The 19,260-nt window shown below is 39.9% G+C and overlaps 1 protein-coding gene across 1 annotated transcript; it reads left to right on the top strand.

The window, feature by feature from the left end:
* The first annotated feature begins 3,229 nt into the window (after nt 1-3,229).
* RAB18 (RAB18, member RAS oncogene family) lies at nt 3,230-18,266 on the top strand. Its single transcript, XM_005152992.3, has 7 exons — nt 3,230-3,411; nt 6,859-6,914; nt 11,362-11,423; nt 13,392-13,464; nt 15,272-15,390; nt 15,468-15,534; nt 16,996-18,266. Exons 1-7 carry the CDS (start codon nt 3,344-3,346, stop codon nt 17,172-17,174), a joined length of 624 nt encoding a protein of 207 aa, XP_005153049.1. The 5' UTR covers nt 3,230-3,343; the 3' UTR covers nt 17,175-18,266.
* Nucleotides 18,267-19,260: the final 994 nt, after the last annotated feature.

Here is a 19,260-nt window from a genome sequence, read left to right as displayed (position 1 = left end):
GTGGTACATGGTTCAAGTGAACTTACCAAAGGCTTCCAGGTGCCTTTCAGACACAGCATGAGACTGAGGGAACCCTTTGTTGTTTATGTCTCTCACATCACATTATTGACTCATTACTGACACACTCCTCTCTGTTGCTAAGGTCACGCTGCAGCTAGTTCAGGAGAAACAAACTGGCTGGAGGTCCTTATAACCTTAACCTGCTCTCAGTGGCTCCCTAGGCAACTGGTCTAGGGTCCCCTGAGGACACATGAAGTGCAATGGCTATTTAATTGTAGATCCCAACTCTAAGGAAAGGACTGTAAATAATTCCCCATCTTCTGAGAAAGGTAATCACAGTTACTCAGTCCCAGTGACCTCTTTTCATGGTCAAGAATATAGTGAAGTCCATAACACAGCAGACAGGGAATTTTGATGCTGAAAATACAGGAGGTAGCACTGTTATGATGTTTTCCATTCTTTGTTATTTCTGTGAAGTAATCAAAACCTCAGGAACATTGATCACATACATTTAGTGCTAGCTGAGATGGAGCTGACATTTTTCTACTTCCCTGAGCCCTGTATCAAAGCAGGAATGAGGCAGCCTCCATGCAAGACTGTAAAAACATGAGAGGTAACCCTGAAGTGCAAATTTAATCTCTTTACTTATATACTACTCCGTATATGCTGACAAGCTGCCTTAGAACAAGTTATGCTAGTTTCCTACCATCAGACTGTTTCCCTTAGCTGTGTATGAACAATAAGGAAAGTACATGCATAATTATTTACAAGTGTATATGCAGACAAATTGATCTGCTCAGTGGCATTCTGCTAGAAATCCAGAGATCACTGAGATGAAATCAAGAGAAAACAGCATAGCATAAAAAGATGCAGTCAAAAGACCTCCAGTATTCTTCTAGGAAGACTAATTATCAAGGAGGTTAACCAAGCTGTTATGGCTTGACCCTGCCACATCTGAGGCTGGGATCACTGGGATAGTAAATGATAAAAATTAAAAACCCCCAATCAGATGAACCTCCAGCTTTATTAAAGAAAGGGATTGGGCTGTCACGAGTAAGTGAGGACTCCTGATGAGTAGTGAAAAGCATGCAAGATAACAGGCAGATATGCAAGAATTGCAGCAGACTAGTCTCCCAACAAGTCTCTCCCAAACCAGAGACGGTTTCACTGAAGAAACCCTACAAAAGCTCAATAGGAAAACAAGTGCATTTTGGATGAAAAAGGCAATATGGAAGTAAAATTAGGATTCTTATAAACAAGATGTGGCTCATCTTCAATGAATTACAAAGAATTGATAGTGATCAAGGCCAGGCCAGTGATGCAAGGCCAGGCTGGATGGGCCTTTGAGCAACCTGGTCTAATGGAAGGTGTCCCTCCCTGTAGCAATGACGTTGGAACTAGGTGATCTTTAAGGTCTCTTCCAACCCAGCACTTTCTATGATTCTGCCCTGATTATTGCACATCTTTCAGTGGATAAATAATGTTCTTATTTTGAAGTATTTAAAGTTTGGGCTACTTCAATCATCTACTACCATTGCCTCCTATAATAGGGATGAAAAATGCATAACACTGCCTGGCTTTCCAGACTTAAAATAGATACCCAGGCAACAGACAGGCTGACTGCAGCACACAGATCCAATCTCAGACTGAGAGAACTATGTAGTTCCATGTGAAGGAGGACAACATGGAGAAATGCCTATTCTCAGAGGTTATGCTTAGGAAGGTCTAAAGCATCACATCCATAGCATGAGCTGTTAGGGCAGGCTTTGACTGCTTTTTGGTGTCTGCTTATCATTAAGGTCAAGAATCTGAATGCCATCCTGGCCAGCCTTTCATTCTGAGTAAGGTATAGAATCAGGACTAATATCCATATTGAATATCTTGATTCTATGGTTACACTGGGGGGTGGGTGGGGGGGAGGAATAAATCAAGTCCCAGAATACAAACACTCTCTGGGATTCAGCATCCTTAGTAGAATACTTTGCTGTTTGGGTCCACTCTCCAAATTCTAATTCTCACCCTGTTTCACACTAAAACCTCACAGATCCAACATGCTTCAGCAAAACCTAGAATATCAACATACTGCTTTCTTGTATGACTGCAAAACACAATCCAAAGCAGGAAAACTAAGTCACACCTTCAATAAAACTCTGATAATTACTAATGAATAGGCACGGTCCTGGTATAAACACTGCCAGTCAATTGCACATGTTAATTATAGAATATGCCTCCATAATTTAATAGGATAATTATTGTTATTGCACTCATCCTGGGAGCTGGTTTTCTGGGGTAAAAGAGGCAGATCAGATTCTGCAAGGGGAAGGAGCCAGGCACCAGAAGTGTTTACCACAGACACAAAACAACAGTTGCTCTGCTGACCCTGTAATTCGGTTGAAGGCAACTGCCCAGCAAACCCAGGCTTCTGCTAGAACTGTGCCCTCTGCAGCCAGCACGCTGACAAAACTCCACCGCAGCCTCACAGGCACACCTGCCTTGTGCACACTGCGACGTGGCTTCATCTCTTCCACTCGGTGTGACTGCCAAGAACCTAAGGCCATTTCGTGTACTATGGAGTTCATCTTTGGACGTGAACAGCTGGCCCAAGGACTGTAGCATAGGCCGAGGAGCATTTCAGACCCCCATCAGACATGTGTTTAAGAGTTGCACTTGCTTACACATGGCCTGATGTAGGTTTCAAGCGTGACAGCACGTTAGCCACATTGGTTATAAAGAGGCAAACATCTGAAACAAATTTAGAAAAGCATTTAGGGCTTTTAATGGAGGATGGCAGATTCTGCTGACAGAAAAGCATGTAGTGTCATTTACTCTGACGGATGAAGGAGGAAGTACTGATCAAACGACCCTTGGATTTTTTTGGTGGTGGGTTCCTGACTAGCTGTAGCCTCGAGAGGCAGCTGCTTGCTCTGCTCCGGCACAGGGAGCTGCCCAGCTACCATTGTGCTCCTGAAGTCTTCTTCCCTGAAATTTTATCCGGTTTCTTTCCTCCAACGACCCCGATTCCTGACAACAACAGACACTGAAAACCCCTGAGCAGTCCCCTACCACCCGGTCTCCCCAGCCAGCTGTAAACAACCACCGTGCGCTCAGCTCGGCTCCCGGCCCCAGCACATGCACCCTCCGCCGGGGCGGCAGTGTTTTCCTGCCTCTCCCCCGCCGCTGGCGCACTGTAGGCGCATGCGCCAGGCAGGCGGCGAGGGGGCGCTCGAGTAGGGGTGGCGGGTTGCGCAGGCGCAGGCCGTGCCGCCGCAGCCTGCGCAGCGGAGCGTCTGTCGCGGTTGAGCCAGGCCGGACCGGGTCGGACCGGACCGGGTGCGCTGACGGGATGGACGAGGACGTGCTGACTACCCTGAAGATCCTCATCATTGGCGAGAGCGGCGTCGGCAAATCCAGGTGAGGGGGCGCACCCCTCCCCCAGCCTCTGCTGCCACGACGCGAGGCACCGGCCGGGTCCGGCCTAGCCCCCCGTGGCGCCGCGTTGGACGACGCCACCTTTGCCTCCGCGGCCGCCCGGCCTGTCCGCGGCCTACCCTGAGGAGGTGCAGGCCCTGCTGGGGGGATCCCTCGCCCCTTCTCAGCCAGTCTTCCTCAGGCGAGAGGCTGTCCCCGCCCAGGGCTGCCAGCCCCTTCCGCAGCCCTCCCCCGGCCCCGGGAGGGGAGGGCGGCGCTGGTGTATGCCCATTGGGATTGATCCTGTACATAATAAGAGTCACACATGACCCTGCACTGGGTGCAGAGGGAGCACAGGGGCGTCTAAAATAACCGGTGAAGTAGTTATGCCACTAATTCTTCTGCTAGTTACACTGTTACCCGAGTACTTTGAGGTTGGTTTCCTCCTTGCCCCTCCCATGCCCTGCCCTTCTCATGGCTTTTGTTTGTTACCTTTTATGCCTTCTAGTACTTTTAAACTTTTTTTATGTTAGTGTCACAGTTCTTATTAAAGGAAGTGGGATATAAGTGACATCTGAGAATGTACTATGCTAGTCATGTTGCATTTGGTGATTTTTATGGCAGTGATCAGATTTCTACTATGACCCTTAATAACATATGTTGCTAATTAAACAGAAAACTACAGCAATCATAACAAAGAAAAACCCCACCCAAACTAAACAAAAACTTCCAAAAGTATCTGTTAAAAATCTGTTAGCCACTCCTTTGCATTGCCTACTGAGTTGGTAATCTAGTACAGTAGGCCTCTGGTGACAGACATGAGCAAATTTCTTTTAGTTGAGGTCATCTTTTATAAGTGGAATTTTTTTTTTCCATATGGAAATTTTTTTATCCTCAGACAAATAGTATGGACAATGGCTTTGTATACCTACTTGTGTGGTTATTTCGTTATGCCAGTAAAGTTGTTAAAAAGAGACTTTATGTAGAGAAAATAAATTGCTATGAAACAGTAACACTGCAGTTTTTCAGGTACAGAAACTTTTATTGAGGTATTTCTGAATTTGTGTCACTTGCCTATTACTTTAGGAAAAGTCAGATGTTAAGCTTGTATTAGCATGGTTGTAGTAAGTCGCTGGAGTCCTGACTTAAACCTGATCCCTGTGAATGTGCTGTACTTTGTGGAAGAGGATATCTGCATATGAAAGAAAGGTGGGGAAAGTAGAAGTTGGCTGGATTTAGAACTCAGGACTTGTAAACTGATGTGTTTATTCTGGTGGCAGACTGGGGGATCCGTATTTTGTTTGTGTGAAACCAGTCTTGGTTGCAACTAAAAATAGCTGCTCTTAAATAGCATCCTGATACAACTGTCTGAAGGTAGCAGTAAAAACCGATGTGCTATCAAATTATATTTTTTTAAAAGTTTTAATTATTATTTGATAAAGCTACCATGTGGTTTAGGGGTTCTGCAGTAGGAAAGAAAAGATTGGTCTCTGGTTATCTTTGGAGTTATCACCCAGCCTTATTGAAGTAAAAGAATTTCAGTAGTTGCTTTTCTGTTAATGCAGGACTGTGTTCAAATGCTGAAAAGGACTTGGCAGCTAAATTCACATACAGAAAGAAGAGAGGAGGGGAAAAAGGGGAGGATAGGGACACACCAAAAAATAAATAGGGCTTTGTTTTGTTTCTCTGGTGTGGAAATGAATAGAAGCTGTCAGTCATAGCAAACAGCTGCCTGCCACATGGTAATATACACTTACCACAGAGGCACAAGACTGGTGATTTTAAAAACCATATGCTGAATCTTTTGTCTCTTGCCAAAATAATTACATTTGGCACTGGGACAGTGGCTTTAAGGGCACTTCTTTGAGGGACGCTACTACTCCAGTGTGATGTCCTGATGAGTCTTATTTGTAGCTGCTGCTCTTCTGGTAGCAAATGTATCCATAAGCATAGGAGGAAATGTTGTTTGTGTGACAGTACTTATAAAAAGATAAAAAATGGTAAGACTGTGGTGAGATAATTCTGTTCCTTACTGTTCTGCTGTGTGTCCAGTTCAAAGAGTTATTTCTGGGGTGACAAGCTGACTTTCCTCTCAAACTTAGAGATGCTGGGTGAGGCAATATGAAACTTCAAAGAAAAGAAAATCTTTTGTACTGAATTCTGTGACAGCCAAAACAGGATAAGATAATGCTTGGAGAAGCAGACCATGTGAATGTTCGGGCAACTGATTTTACAACTTGGTGCTTTGTTTTCAAATAGCCATACTTGGTCATAGACTAGATTTTGTTCAACATCTTTGTTGGTGACAGGGACAGTGGGATTGAGTGCACCCTCAGCAAGTTTGCCGATGACACCAAGCTGTGTGGTTCGGTTGATACACTGGAGGGAAGGAATGCCATCCAGAGGGACCTTGACACACTTGTGAAGTGGGCTGATGCCAACCTCATGAAGTTTAACCATGCCAAGTGCAAGGTCCTATACCTGGATTGAAGCAGTCCCAGGCACAGCTACAGGTTGGGCAGAGAAGAGAATCAGAGCAGCCCTGCAGAGAAAGACCTGGGGGTGCTGGTTGATGAAAACTGATCATGAGGCCGCTACAGTGTGCGCTCGCAGCCCAGAAGGCCAACCATATCCTGGGCTGCATCAAAAGCAGTGTGACCAGCAGCTGAAGGAGTCGATCCTGCCCCTCTACTCTGCTCTTGTGAGACCTCACTTGGAGTATTGTGTGCAGTTCTGGTGTCCTCAACATATTTTTATGTTGGACATGGAACTGCTGGAACAAGTCCAGAGGAGGGCCACGAGGATGATCAGGGGACTGGAGCACCTTCCATATGAAGACAGGCTGAGAAAGTCGGGGCTGTTCAGCCTGGAGAAGAAAAGGCTGCATGGAGACCTCATAGCAGCCTTCTAGTATCTGAAGGGGACCTCTAAGAATACTGGAGAGGGACTCTTTAGGGACTGTAGTGATAGGGCAAGGGGTAATGTGTTCAAACTTAAACAGGGGAAGCTTAGATTAAGTATAAGGAGGAAGTTCTTTACTGTGAGGGTGGTGAGGCACTGGAATGGCTTGCCCAAGGAAGTTGTGAATGCTCCATTCCTTGCAGCGTTCAAGGCCAGCTTGGACAAAGCCTTGGGTGACATGGTTTAGTGTAAGGTGTCCCTGTCCATGGCAGGGGCTATTGGAACTAGATGATCTTAAGGTCCTTTCCAACCCTAACTTTTCTAGGCATAGAAGAGTCCTGTGCTATTCTAGCAAAGCATGTCTGCTGCGTTTTTTTCATGTTCCCTTCTTTGGCTGTTGTAGGAGAGAAATTAAGGGGAAATGAATTGTGTTTTTATTTAGTTGTGTAATCCTGTTTATACTTTCAGACTTGTAATTTACAGACTTTGGGGCAAGCTATGGGTATGCTGCAGTAATAGCAACTCTTATTTTTCTTCCTCTCTTGTCAGCCTTCTGCTGCGATTCACAGATGATACATTTGACCCGGAACTTGCAGCAACCATTGGTAAGTATTGTGCTGATGTTACATTAGAAAAATTTATGTCTCTTTCAGGACAAAACGGTAGCTTGTTCAGACTTGTCTGACTGGTAGTGAAGTTCAGACATGTCTGGTTCCTTGTAGCGAAAAAATAATGTGGATGCAGTTCCAGGATGTAGCACTTATTGGTTAGGGCACTGACTGTATTCGCCTGTATTTGTCCTCTTTATGCAAAAATATATCCTTGGCTTGGAAAACAGATACAAGTGTCACCTTTCACCGTGAAGATGGAAGTGATAGGTATGAGCAGTAAAAAGCTCTGGTGGCACAACCTGCAGTTTTCTGTTTGCTTGTGTTTCAGGCTAAAATAGAAATGTAAGAGCTACTGCTACGTCTCCTGCTGATTTTTTCTTTTATTTATTTATTTATTTGTTTGTTTGTTTCTGCAAGATAACTCTCAAGTTGTTTGAACAGCAATATTGCTGTCCAGAACTTGTGCTCAATGTAATATGACACTTGGTAGCTATCTTAAGAAGACTGAAGACTCCCTTTAAAATGGGATGTTAGGTCTTGCAAATCCTGGCAATGCTATACTGCACTAGGTTCTGTGTGGTTTCTGCTTCTCCTTTATAGGGAGGAAATTACAATGTGGCTTTTTTGGGACCTGCTTAGTCCCTTGGTAACTTCTCTGTCTTGAAGAAGGGAAGAAAGCCAAGAATCTATGAGCTGCTGGGAAAAAAGCAGTGATGTCCTTGCTATGTTCGTATGGTACCTACCAAGGGTGAAGTCAGTTGTGCTCGTAGTGTGACCCAGAATGCAGAATATACTATATCTATATACAATATCTATATACAATAAAGCAGAATGAAACTTCAAAGAAGGTGATGCAGCTCTGTGCCAAATTAATAACTGAAGTAATCAAAAATAGAGATGACTTTTACACAAAATGCATCTCACTTGCATTTTTTACTACCTCTGTAGGAAGATTTCTGGCTAAGGACTTGTATAAAATTGTTTGAGTTCAGCTGTTGGCAAACAAAGCCAGCTGTGTTTAATTGCTCAAGAAGTCAGTAAATTGATCTAATTTTTGTTAATGTTAATAAGATACAGGGGTACTATTTCACATAAAGCACTGAGCAGCCAAGGGGAGAGGCCTATTTTTGTTCATTTCACTGCTCATAAAATTGTACTTGTGCAAGTAGCCTTACCTCCGTTCATGAGGGAAGATAGCATGGAAGGAAACGGGAGTGGAGCAGATCAGGTGTTGAAGATGGCAATCTTGTGTTATAATCTAAGTAGTTTTGACACAATATACGCTTCAAATCATGTCACTTTCTTGGTATGTCAACCATATGGGCCAGGAAGTCAGTGCAGAATAGCTACTTTAGCTTTCATCATGTTTTGAATACCAATAGACTAATTTGGTGTCATTGTGGGCATCTGTATTGGGTTTTTCATTCTGCTGTTCATACAACAGAATACTCTTTACAAAAACTGGCATCAGTGCACTATTTGAGAAATTAAGGAATTACTTCTTGAAGTAATTCTCTGGGATTTGTCAAAATGCACAACAGCAATGTGTGGTAGCTGTGTTAGCTGTTACATAGCAACAACTCAAGGTTTGGTACTGGCAGATCCTACTCTGCCTGTAGTAGGATCACCTTGCATTCTCTGGCACGTTTGCTGGGTTTCATCACATGGATCTTATTAGACTACATATAACCTAGTATTTTCTGTTCTTTCTGCTTATGCTTGTCTTTACTTGCCTGCTGTTTTTATGAGAGATTCTAGATAAGTGTTCAGTGCAGTTCCTATTTCATAAGTGATGTTTTGCACAGATCTGACGTCTCATAACTTTTTAGCCTTCCTTGCACTTGGAGTCCTCCAACTTTAAGCTGTCAAACTTGTCAGTTACCTGCCCCACAAATAATACACTCTAGCTCATCTTATACTTCCTGTAAATACAGCATGGCACATTGAGCTAAATGTGAGAGCAACATGCCGGCAGCAGAGCTATTCCTTGCAGACTGTAAGTCTATAGTAGGTTAGTGTGTAGTGCCAGGTCATGTAGGTGTCAACACAGGAGTACAGTATCATAGAGCTGTCTTGCTTCTGGCTTCCTTCAGGACATGGTGGAAAGCACTTTCTGTTGTCAAGGGTAGAAACATCACTCTTGAAAGCTCAGAACTGACATGCCACACAAATATGTCTGTGTTTCACTGAAGTATTTAGGGAACCTAAGTACCCTGTTTATTCAATTGAACAAGATTTTCTTAGCCCTGCATTTTTTCTACTTTTCCTCATTTGTGGCAGATCAGTAATAAAAAATGTAGTTATTAGAAAGTTGTTTTTTTTGGTTTATTTTTTTTTAAACTTGCTTTTATATGTGTTGAACTCCTTGCTTTGCTAGAACTGTGTTTGCCATTTGATTATTTCACAGGATATACTTTGATGTGCTCTTAGGTAGTTTTAATACTTCTGCTTTTCAATAATAAGTCTATCACATAGGATTTATTCACTACTTCAGATTCTTAATTTACTTGCATTGCTTATGCAGAATTTAAAGCCTCTGTTAATTTTAAGCCCACAGCAAGGCTGGCGAAAGGTGTATATGTACATTCTGTTAACTGTTCAGGCACAAGATAGTGAATGTTTACTGAATGAGAAGGATACTGTGGCTTCAAAATATCATTTAGTCATTTGTCCTAAGGAAGAAAGTTTTCCTTCTTGAAACTACTTTGACATACCTTTCATTTGTTGCATCAAGTATGTGACAGACTTGTAATATCTGCAGCTACAGGTTTTGATGTCAGACGAATTGATAAAAGAATGCATTCTGAGCTGTTGGACATCCTGGCTGAACAATGGCTATTTTTACAGTTTACGGAAAGAAATGCACTATTACAGTGGAAGAAGAGATAAGCTAGGTTAGGGACTAGGAATTAATCCCCGAAAAAAAATAGAGTTCTGTTCAGTTACTGCAAAAGTTAACGTAGCTTGGTAGAGTTTTCCTTGAAATAAAGAGAAAAAAGCCTTTTAAACCTCAGTTGCAGTGAAGCTGTAAATCTGCTTGCAATGTGTGCTTCCTTAAACATCCTGTGTACCTTCTGTTGCTAAGCTGAACATATTTTGGCAGCTGTTTGCACTTGTTTGTAATCTGCATGGCCTTGGAACTATAAGCACAGTTTGCTGATCATGACGCCCTGCTTACATGTTTTGTATAAGAATAGTTAAACAAAAATTATTGTAGCAGATGGCTACCATTGTAAATTAAAGTGCAAAAGAGATTGCTGTTACCTTTACATGAACAGCTTTCAAGTGTATCAACTTTCCACACTATTAGTTCCTTTCAGGGCTGCTGCCTCTTGAGGACTGAGAGTTGCTCTGAAATAACTGAAACATACTTCCTGTTACTTGTTATTGGTAACCTAAGGATTAAATTACAGCAAAAGGGATCATAGCTGTCTTCAGCTTTTCAAACTGATGTGTGTTGCTATATCCTTCAAATTTGTAGTCATTAACATCTTGCACACCTTGGCTTGACATTTTTTGTTTTGTTTTTTAATTCTTGGTCATGGAACATGGTATTGGGGAGTTCCTGGTATTGCTGGAATCCCTGTAAGAGATATACTATGTGTTCAAATTATTTAAAGCTTATTTGACATCTTTATTAGAGGAATTATTTTCATATAACATTACTTCTCACAGGATAGAGTCATAGAGTAGATGAGTGTCTCCTTAAATGGTTTACCTCTGCATGATCACCTTGGCGGGCCTTGGTCAGGTTGTTTAAGATAGGAAATGGAGTATATAGTTACCTGACTGCAGCTTACTTCTTTATTTTGAAAGTATGTTGTTCCTCAAGATGATGGATATACTCAAGGAGAAAACATGTATTAGTAGCAAGTAGAAACTTCATAGAATCACAGAATGGTTTGGGTTGTAAAGGACTACTTTTTTGGGCAACGTGTTCCAGTGCCTCATCACCCTCACAGTGAAGAACTTATTATATCTAACCTGAATCTCACTTGTTCAAATCAGAACCTTTTGCCCCTTTTCCATTTGGTACAGTCCTTGATGAAGAGTTATTCTCCAGCATCCTAGTAGGCCCCCACATTATTCCTAGTCTGTCTTTTGTTTGAGACAAAATGTAAGTTAACCCATTTGAATTATAAACTTGAATATTTGTCCTGGAATATGTGCTTTAATACAGGAAATGTAGTATTTGCCTTACTTCCATAAGTACTTACTGCATTTTGAGTCAATGGCTGAAAAGGCCCTTAGGCTTTTGCAAAATCCTGTCTGTAGCAGAACCGTTGAGTTTAGAAGCAATTTTCATAAATAGCCAATGAAATTCTTCCTGCTCCTTTCAAAGCACAATGTGTTCTCAGTTTGTTTTTTATTTTCTCTTTACTTTCTCTTTCAAAAATAGCTATAGTATGTTTGAAGAACTGAAATATATTTCCTTCTCTAGGTGTGGACTTCAAGGTGAAAACTATTTCTGTTGATGGAAACAAAGCTAAACTGGCAATATGGGTAAGTGTCTCCTAACTTCTTAATGTATTGCTTTGCCTTAGGAATAATGATGGCTTGTGTAATGTAGTTTGTATAGAATACTTTTCTATTTAATATGAAGGTGATTTGGAGGAGTGAGAGGTTAATAATGAATGATTCAGAAGGTGGAATTAACTGTGGAACAACTGTTTAATTGGGCACTTCTGTTGCTTATGAGCTTCTTCTGCAGCACTGATTCCAAGTCTGGTTGTGATAGGATTAGGGAAAAGGAGAAATGAAATAGTACTAAATCAGACTTCAACACAGTGTATGTGGCCATTCCTAGATTTCTTTTAAAATGAGTAATTTATTGCTTAACTTCCAAAGTCTTAGCCTTCACTAAGCTGAGACTTCCCTGTATGCATCATTCTTGTCTATACTTAACAGGCTTTAAAAGGGTGCACTTCTTAACCTAAATGTTTTAGGCAAAATTCAGTAGTGTATTAATAGGCTAAGCATTACTGTTGCATGCTCAGTTTATGCTCAAATTTTACCACAAAATGACTTTTATCCTAAAATGTCATAGCACTCATACAAGGGTTTTTAGAGGCTTGAGGTCAGTCTTTCTTGTAGCAGGTGCATCTGAAGGAGGGAGAAGCAGTATTTGTAATCTTAGCCTTAAGAGTTTTTAACTGTTAAAAGTAGAACTTCTAAATTCATGGCAAGTGAAGAAAGAAGAGTACTTCCAGGCCTTTTTTTAAAAACATTCTCCATTCTGCAAACCAGCCTCCATGCTTGTGTGACTCAAAGCACCTTTTAAATATGCAGACTTAGTTGTGACTGCTTGTAGCAGGCAAGAATAAAACCTTGTTTCTCATAAGCAAGATGTCCAAGATAAGCAAGTTGTTATTTTCTTGGGAAGTAGTAGTGGAACATGAAATATATATTGCCATGCTTCTGGTGCTTTGAAGGTGTTTCATATCTTGACTAACAAACAGGACTTATGTCTTGATGTCACAATAGTAATCATCAGTAAAATAAATGGGTTTGACCAGGAAAATAACTGCAGCAAGTTGACAGAAAAATATGTAGGTAGGAGGAAAACTAGACCTATAGCAGAATGATGAGTGAACGTTGGATGGAAAAATGTTACATAGGCCTAACTTGGGGTTTCTCTTTTTTTGTATTGGTGAATATGAAGAAATGATTCTGCAGTAAACTGGAAAATAGAAGCTTGTAAAGCTGAATGGTGACACAAACCCATTTTGAGATATGTGGGATTGACTGATTTTCTTGAAGTCCAGTTCAGTTATTCAGGTTCTTTGGCAGGGAACCTTTTTGAACCCACAGTAATTCCTGTGTTGCTTCTTACCTGGGGTAACTGATGAAGTTATTTAAATCTTCTGTGCATAGAGTCTGCAACGAGTGTGCACTGTAACTTAATCTCTAATAAGAAAACAGTATTCTAATACTTGTGGGGTTTTTTTCAGACCTGTTAACACTTTGGGGATGTAAATTCAACTTCCCTTAAAAACCAAGAAAAGCCTTTGACTTATTTCCTATGCTTCTGCTCTGTCGTAGCACGTTAAATATGTTTACCCTGGTACAGAATCAAATATAATTGGACCAGGGTGATTGAAGTGAGGGAACTGGTTTTCTTGCCATGGGTTTTGATTCTTGTTGCAAAATCTGAGTACTGCACCTGTGCTTCTTTCTTGCTGGTGTGCTAGCTTGCAGAATAAATGCTTTTGCAGAAGTGGCTATCTTATTTCTACATAGTCCGGTTATTTACTACAGCCAACAGTTTAAAAGTGTTTCCCAGAACAGACAACATAAAATTTCAAAGTTAACATGTAGTAAAACAGCAAGGAAGGGTATAAACTCAGTTAATCTGGTAGTGGAATATACTTTGGACCTTAGTTCATATGTTCATTAGAAGCAGAATACCTGAGAGAGAAACTGGATTCTGCTCAAGTTCTGAATAATGGATTGTTCTGGATGGCTTTTTAGGACACTGCAGGTCAGGAGCGGTTCCGAACGTTAACACCCAGTTACTATAGAGGTGCACAAGGTGTTATCCTAGGTAAGTATAGCTTTGCATGCTATTTTTGAATAAATTTGTGGGGTTTTCATACATTGGAGTTATACAAACCTGTAAAGCTTTCTATGGTATTTTAACTGATGCTGAAAATCATTGTATCAGTGTTGAGCAACTGATATATTAGAAGATCTTTATTTTGATGCCTGCTGTCTTGTTGATGTAGTTAGTCTTGTTGGCCTGAGAACCACTGATTTTTGCATGAGATTAAAAGATACTGCTGTTTGAAGGTATAGTTTAGAGCTGTTCCTATGCTGCTAGGACTTTTCTTTATGATCTTTGGTCTTTGCCTGTGCTTACTAAGCCCAAAGTCAAGGAAAAATAAGAAAAAAAACTTCTCAGTATATTCTTTCTGTATGAGTGTGTACGCAACTTTTTTTTCTTCTCTCTGTTCCTTTTTCCTAATGAAATTAGTATAAACGCTGTGGAGTTTGGCTGGGATTTTCAGCTGTTTGTGTCTCCATACTGATGGGAGTGACACAGTCAAAATCACTTAAAAAAGACTAACATAAAAAGCATCAATCTATGTGGGAGAAAACCAGGCCAAAACCTGTAATTGCAACTTCAGGGTGAAGTGTCTTTTTTCTTTCATACATGGAAATCTATTAAATAGGCACTCACCTCTGAAGTTCCACTTCTCCACTGCTAGAAATGAGGAGATAACCAAAGTAAGGGCAGGGAAGTAAGTCTAGTTTTTCTCTCCTTTTTTTTTTTTTTCTTTTAAGTTGTATCTGACTTGAGAGATTCTTGGTAAGATAACCCGTGTCCAGTTAAATTGTTTCACGAGAGAGGTTATTCAAAGTTAGACTTCCTGTTAGGTTTTGGTTTGTATGTGCTGTTTCCCAGGTCTGAGTTGCAGTATCTTCCCGGTATAGGAAAATACTGTCAAGGCAAGTTTTGTCACGTCACCTAGTTGCTGGCACTGATCCTGCCACTTATTGTTGAAAGCTGTAAAAGTAGGCAAACACTGGTTTGGAGCTAGAAAGTTCTGCTCTTTCTATTTGCTTTCTTGTTTTATTTAATAATCTTCTCCTGACTGTTTAACAACTTCCTAAAAATAAGGTTGTTTGTGGAAAGCTATAGATTTAACTGAAACAAACTGTTTATGCCTCTCTGCACACAGGATGTGAGAATGAAGGATAAAATACTTTCATAGCTTGAAATAGTAGCTCTTGGGTAGTTGCTGAGTAGCTGATTTTAGGTTTAACGAAGTTTGCTTTCTTTTGTGAGCCCTTTCTGCTCCTAGCAGATTATTACTTGTATCCCACACACATGCTAAATAGTTTGAAACACTAAAATGCTGAAAAATCAGTAGTTCACTAAATCCTTATAAATACCAGTGATCAGTTTACAGTTTTACTGAAATCAGTAGCTGTAGGAGTGGTGTTAAACAGCTCTTGATTATCACTAAGTTAGATACAGAAGGACATGCTATACTCTTTACATACCTTCTTTGTAGTGATGTAAATAAGTATCCTACTTCTGGAGTTTGCAAGTGTAGGATTTGTTGGAGAATCATAGTATTTGTCCTGTAAGCTAGAATGTTTCAAGATAAATTGATCCATTAACAGTCGATGACTGAATTTTAGAGTCACTCTGCCTTGGTATCATTGGTAATCTGAGCTGGTGGATGTTCAACTTTTTTTCCAGTTCTTGCTTTAATATATGAATTAAAATCCTGAGTACTCCTCCAGTTTTCTAATTCAAAAAGCCATATTTTTTGTTACTTTTGTAATATAAGCTGTATTTCTTGGAACAATAGTATGGGAATAACATTGCTAATATTTTTCAGTTTATGATGTCACAAGAAGAGATACTTTTGTCAAACTGGATAACTGGTTAAATGAACTGGAAACGTACTGCACAAGGAATGACATAGTGAAAATGCTAGTTGGAAACAAGATTGATAAGGTAAACCAAATTCAACTGCAGTAAGTATTCTGTTGGTGTATTTTGTTAATAATGCATATTAATGCTATGTCTTATAGGAAAACCGTGACGTTGACAGAAATGAAGGTCTCAAATTTGCAAGAAAACATTCCATGTTGTTCATAGGTATGTTGTAGATACCTGCAGGGATCTTACTTGATTTTTGTTACATAATGAGAAGTACCACTCTGTGGGACTGATAGTCTATATGTACAATCAAACCGATGATATTTCTCAGCTGCAGTAGGTACAAAGAGAGCAGACATTCCCCCCCTTTTTTCTAATTGTCTCCAAATATGTCCAGATACCTATTCTAACTGGGGATGATTATGCTGAAATTCATAAGGACTAAGGGCAGAAACAGACTACTGTGGTCTGACAAAACCTGTTTTAGGTTTGGAGTTTTGTCTGATTTCTGTTTCCAGCTAACTTGCTAAATTAATCACGAGCTAAATGAAAGAGGGAAAACTGCTACTAGGGACCAGCTTTTGGTATAGTAAAAGAGCTATTTCTTGACAGACATCTGTATTAGAACTGGGATGTAAAAATAGTTGGTAATATAATTAACTTATAAATGGTGGGTGGGATTGAATAATGATGTAATCATGACTGGAGCAAATATGTTGGTCTCATCTTGCTGCAAAATGAGATGGGTTTTGTAGGCAAAGCCTTGTAATGATAAAGTATGTGGTGAAGTGATTTTTATGCATAAGCTTATTACATGCTTCATTTAAGGATCAGCAGGGCTTGCTTTATAGCATGACTCTGGTAGCAAAGCAGTACATTGACATATCCTGTAGTGAGAGTTACATTCCTCATCTCTGACTAAGGACTGTCTTTGTCTAGTACCTTGCTGAGTTTCTTTTTCACTGCATATGTCATATTTGGAAATAGAGGTTCAAAGACACATGCTGTTAACTGCATGGAAGATGAATAGAAACATGAAAATTAAACTATATGTATATATATCTGCATGCTATGTGTGCTAAGTATCTGCATGGCTCTGTAGGACAACAGGGCAAGCCCTAATGGGACTAAACAGTTTCAGGTGCTATCTGTTGTCCTCATAATATACTCTTTAAGCAAATTTTTTGGTCTTAGCCAAAGTGAAATTACACAGAATTCTGCAGACTGCGGAAGAAATGAGATCCTGTATTGCTTTTTGTCAGGCGAGTTGTATCATGGAGGCTGACCCAGAATCTTACAGTATGGATTCTTGCTGCTTATGGTACGATGGTACAACAGTTCTGACTAATACACAGAACTGAATACACAGCAACCAGGTTTATCCAACATTGTAAGTTAGTAAAACCCTCCTTTCTTTTTGCTGAAGTATTTCCCACAGAAAATAAGGCTCAGCTATAGCTGTCACCATATATTATAGTGTCATTCAAGAGTCTGAGGTGTGCTGCCTTATGTGGTGACAGAAATCTTCATACCTGTTAATTTTGGCACTGCTATTTTGTTATAGAATATATTGTAGAAGTCCTAAATCTAGGTTGTTCGTTGAGACTTAACTGAAAGAGAAACATTAAATGAGTTACAGCAGGTTATGCTAACACTTGACTTCTTGCATCCCTTCTCTAGAGGCAAGTGCAAAAACATGTGATGGTGTACAGTGTGCCTTTGAAGAGCTTGTTGAAAAAATCATTCAGACTCCTGGACTGTGGGAGAGTGAGAGCCAAAACCGAGGGGTAAAATTATCAAGCAAGGAAGAAGGATATGGAGGAGGAGGAGCGTGTGGTGGATATTGTTCTATGTTATAAACTTTGGGAAGCTTATTCTTTGTGTATTTAAACAGGTAGTGACATCTTTCTGTACATAAATTCATGAAATGCTGTTTTTAGGGACCTTGCAGTTTGCACATACTTGTTTTGTATCATGGCAGTGAACACTTCTAGGAACAATGTTCTGCAGCTTTCCCAGTTTGAAAATGTTATGATAAGCATGCCCAATTTGCAATCTTCAGGTTTTTATAAGTAGCATAAATAATGTGCAAGGACAAATGCACTACAAATTTTATGACTGTATACATTCATTGTGTAACTACTCTAAACAAATCTAACAAGCATTACTACATTGTCTGCGCTTCGTCTTATTTTTAAATGCTCTTGAAACTATAGAACTATATAGTGTGCACAGATCTTGAAAACAGTGTGAGCTATAAATGTTACATTTCATCTCTTCTGTCAAGTGCTTTTTTTTTTTATCAAACCCAGCAAGAATATACAGCACTTAGACAAATCTGATAATTTTCTGTCTTTCAGCAGAGCTGTCTAAAATACAATTTGGCACAGGCTGTAGTTGGTATCAGCACCTTCTTGAAGAGATGCTTTGGAAGCTTCCTTTGCAAGCTGGCAGACACCCTCTTTTCTTTTTAATTATTACTTCAGTTGATAGCTTAACTGGAGTTTTAATCCTGTGATATTTATATACTAAATTTGTGGTACTCTTGCACTCTAGGTTTTTATGATACAGTCTGCTCTAGACTTGCTATAGAAAGTCTTCATTATTGGCAAATGGTCTGAGTGACACCTTTGTTCTTTCATTGTGAATCAGTTTGCCACACTTCAGTACAGATGCCTAATTTTCCTAAATGTTTGTGATATAACTGTCTCAAACTGTAGCTCACTGTGGCTGTGAAGATCTCTATCACGTCTGCTTTGTGCAGCTACTTGTTCAGAAATAAAACTTTCTATCACAGACATTACAAATGGGAAGCTATAGGACTTCTTAATTTCTGTATGGGAAAACACTATTGCAATGAGTATTCACTTGAATTTACTGTATCAAAGCCAATGGTTTGTTTCAGAAGACTTGTATAGACTAATAAATTTTTTCCACAATATTCAACTTTTCTAACCTTGTCCTGTTGTATATTTTCTAGCACATGCAATTTAAACAAGGCCACTTCTTAAGGACAGATTTCTGAAGGACATGACAAGGATGCTGTGGTGCTTTGTGTGGCTGTGTTTTGGGTGGGGTTTTTGTTTGTTTCTTTGTTTCTTTCTTTAACAATTCTGATAGTGCGGTCAGTAATGAACTATTGGGCAGTTTCTTGTAAATACAGTGAGTGACACAACCTTTTATTACTGCAAGGTTTTGTATAAATGTCAAGCACACATGTTCTGTATTTTTTGCAGCTGGTCTTGGCTGCTTCTGTTAAAGTAGACTTTATTCTTCACATGGAAACTGTTTTCTATTGTTTTACACTTGCTAGGAAACAATATTAAAATTTGAACATTTAACCATACTAGTTGGTTTTACCAAATATTCTATCTATAGCAGTGTTAATGTAGTAGGATAATTTAAATATGTAGATGGAATATTAAATATTCATACACATTGCATTAAAATGCTAGATTTATATTACTGTTTCTTGCAGAATATTTGGGTTGAACAAATCTGAGATCAGAGGATTATGGTTTTTGTAGGCTGGCAGTAGAGGAGACTTCCAGGATCATTAAAACTCTAACTTATTTAAGTATGATTTCTGTAATAGTGGGCGAGTATCATAATGCTACAATAGGCCATAAATTACAGATGCTGCCTGTAATTTACTTCCGTACCTTTTTTTTCTCTAGTCAGGGTGCATCTGTATGTTTAGAAGGGACTTAATTTTTAGTTTTTCACTGAAGATCCTTTTGTCAAAGGACCTGAATTCATCTTTCATTCTGCCTCTGCCAGATCTGACAGCTCTTGTCAAAGGGAACTGCAGGGTCCTCTGAATAGCAGGTTTTGTTCTGCAAAAGAAGCAAGTAATTTGCTCCTTCTTTCCATGCAAAATTTTTCTGGGGAGAAGAGTATTCAGAAACAGTACATTCAGTGAGACTGAGAGGAGTGGGGCAGCTC

This window comes from Melopsittacus undulatus, chromosome 1 (assembly GCF_012275295.1).
Source record: "Melopsittacus undulatus isolate bMelUnd1 chromosome 1, bMelUnd1.mat.Z, whole genome shotgun sequence".
Taxonomy (NCBI): domain Eukaryota; kingdom Metazoa; phylum Chordata; class Aves; order Psittaciformes; family Psittaculidae; genus Melopsittacus; species Melopsittacus undulatus.
This window is presented reverse-complemented; position numbering and strand designations above follow the sequence as displayed.

Excerpts from the sequence above, each read along its gene's own strand:
- RAB18 (XM_005152992.3), top strand. The coding sequence starts at position 3,344 with ATGGACGAGGACGTGCTGACTACCCTGAAGATCCTCATCATTGGCGAG. Across the intron at positions 6,915-11,361 it reads GGAACTTGCAGCAACCATTG|GTGTGGACTTCAAGGTGAAA; the intron begins GTAAGTATTGTG and ends TTCCTTCTCTAG. Across the intron at positions 13,465-15,271 it reads TGCACAAGGTGTTATCCTAG|TTTATGATGTCACAAGAAGA; the intron begins GTAAGTATAGCT and ends AATATTTTTCAG.